The following is a 2,033-nucleotide window of genomic DNA, read 5'->3' on the forward strand; positions in this document are numbered from 1 at the left end:
GATAATTCGTTTTTATCCTTCGACTGCCACTACTCCACCTTTTTTCATGTTCTTACAGTCAAGTGTTGGTAGACAACTTGCAGTTCTTTGATGTCTTCTCGGGAAGCATGCTGGGCGACGGATCCAATGAGCAAGTTAAGATGCGTCCATACATCGCCACCATTGTTTGGTCTAAGTCAACGAATGACACCACTCGCTCGGAGCTGTCAGGCATGAGCCTTACCTTCTCAACCCAATAATCATCCCACCACCTGTCCTCTGCATCAACCTCTCCTGTAACCGCATTGACTCCGTGGGATTACTTCGGATGGGAGAAGGCGACAGAAAGTTGTGGGATTGAGTCGCACCAAGGAATGTGATGTTGAATCGCAGTTAGATCAAGCGAGTTGACGATTCCCTCGGATGGTTTTCCAGCGATTCAATCGATTAATTCGCATGGAGGGTTGAGTCACATACAGGCGCAGCGAAGCTGAATCGCGCGAGGATCACGTCGCGTTGTGCTGATGTGATCTTGTATCGGTTGAGGATGAGCTCACGCTGAGTTGACGCGATGTGAAATCGCATTTGAGTCAAATCACAAACAAGTATGCGATATCACAGGTTGCATCGCGTGAAATCTGTGCGATGTCACATCGCACAGGCTTTTCATCGCCTGGCACATGTGCGATGTCACATCGCATCTCACCCTGCGACGTGAACGCGCATACCACGATGCGACCCAATTTTGTTGGAGGTGAATTTAAAGTCGATATAGAGTGAGACAGGCATGTAAAGGAAAAAACTAAAGCAATGCTATACGCGAAAAGACCCTAAACAAATAATTGCTCAAATAGATTCTAGAGTGCGTTCACCCGCATTTGAAGCCATACCCATTTGGCTTCCATATCAAAATCATTAAGAAACTCGCGTCCTAACCCTCCCACTCTTAACAAACGAGCAGCTGCTTCCTTTTGACCCGGTTGTTGGAGGTAGGGACCAGTGTAACTGTAAACCTGGTAAAGGGCCTCTCGTAGTACACGAAATTCTTCACGTCGTTTATCTTGTATGACCTTGATTATGCGACGCATGGCCTGCCTAGATTCGCGTTGTCGATTGTATTCTTCGATCCGCTGCATCTCTCTCTGGGCGCGTGGGCTGAGAGTTAGATCTATAACCACGGGAGGGGTTCGTCTTTTGTTACGGGGGTTGGTGAGGTCGATGACAATCGGACCACCGGCGAAAGTGTGACGGCGCATGGCGCGCTGAGCTCGAGGGCTGAGGTTAGCACCATCTGTGAATTTAAAACATTAGTTTGCTACCTTTGGAGGCGGAAAATAAGTAAATAACGTACTTTGGCCGCGCGCGCCGTGGTTGGTCGCTTCAACTCGGGGGGTTGAGGGGACTAAGGCTTCCCTCCGAGCCAGTTCTTCTAAATGAGATCGAGCCCAAACATATGGATTGAATCGAGTGGCAATCCAAGTTACTAACCAAGAATCATTCAACATTAAGACTTAAAATGCAATTAGATAGACGACTTTACTTACCTTCTGGCGAGCTGGGAGTGTGCATCGTCGCATTAAAGGCACTGGAAGATGTCATGGTCGGTATAGTATAATGGAAGCACAATTTGATTACACTATGCACAATGTATATACGAGTTGAAAAGTTCAGAAAAAATTGAATCAAACAATGAGTGACTATACAAAAAATATAAGAGGAGTCGTAATTTATAAAGAAAATGGCCAAGTCAACAGACACGCAGCAGCATCGATAATTTCATGCACGACCGCGCAGAAAGAACTCGTAGGGAACAGTCATGACGACAGAACCATAGCCACAAAAAGAGTTCATATCAAATGAACAAATACAACCATAACAACGATGGTAACACTGCCTAATCAAACCAAAACATCACATCTGATTATTCACAAGGAAACGTTAAGGTAATCATATACAAAGAAAACAATTTTTTGTTGTAGTTTTATTTATTAAGTCATCGAGACAAAAAAAAGAAATTGATTGATAATACGCCGATTGAGAGTGATCAACTAGGA

General features: G+C 44.9%; 1 protein-coding gene across 1 annotated transcript; it reads right to left on the bottom strand.

The window, feature by feature from the left end:
- Positions 1–739: 739 nt before the first annotated feature.
- MELLADRAFT_70304 (uncharacterized protein) lies at positions 740–1,578 on the bottom strand (the record flags this gene model as incomplete). Its single annotated transcript, XM_007419691.1, has 4 exons — positions 740–781; positions 1,017–1,270; positions 1,331–1,462; positions 1,524–1,578. 4 exons carry the CDS (start codon positions 1,576–1,578, stop codon positions 740–742), a joined length of 483 nt encoding a protein of 160 aa, XP_007419753.1.
- Between the last annotated feature and the right edge of the window lie 455 nt (positions 1,579–2,033).

This window comes from Melampsora larici-populina (assembly GCF_000204055.1).
Source record: "Melampsora larici-populina 98AG31 unplaced genomic scaffold MELLAscaffold_377, whole genome shotgun sequence".
NCBI classification, from domain to species: Eukaryota; Fungi; Basidiomycota; class Pucciniomycetes; order Pucciniales; family Melampsoraceae; genus Melampsora; species Melampsora laricis-populina.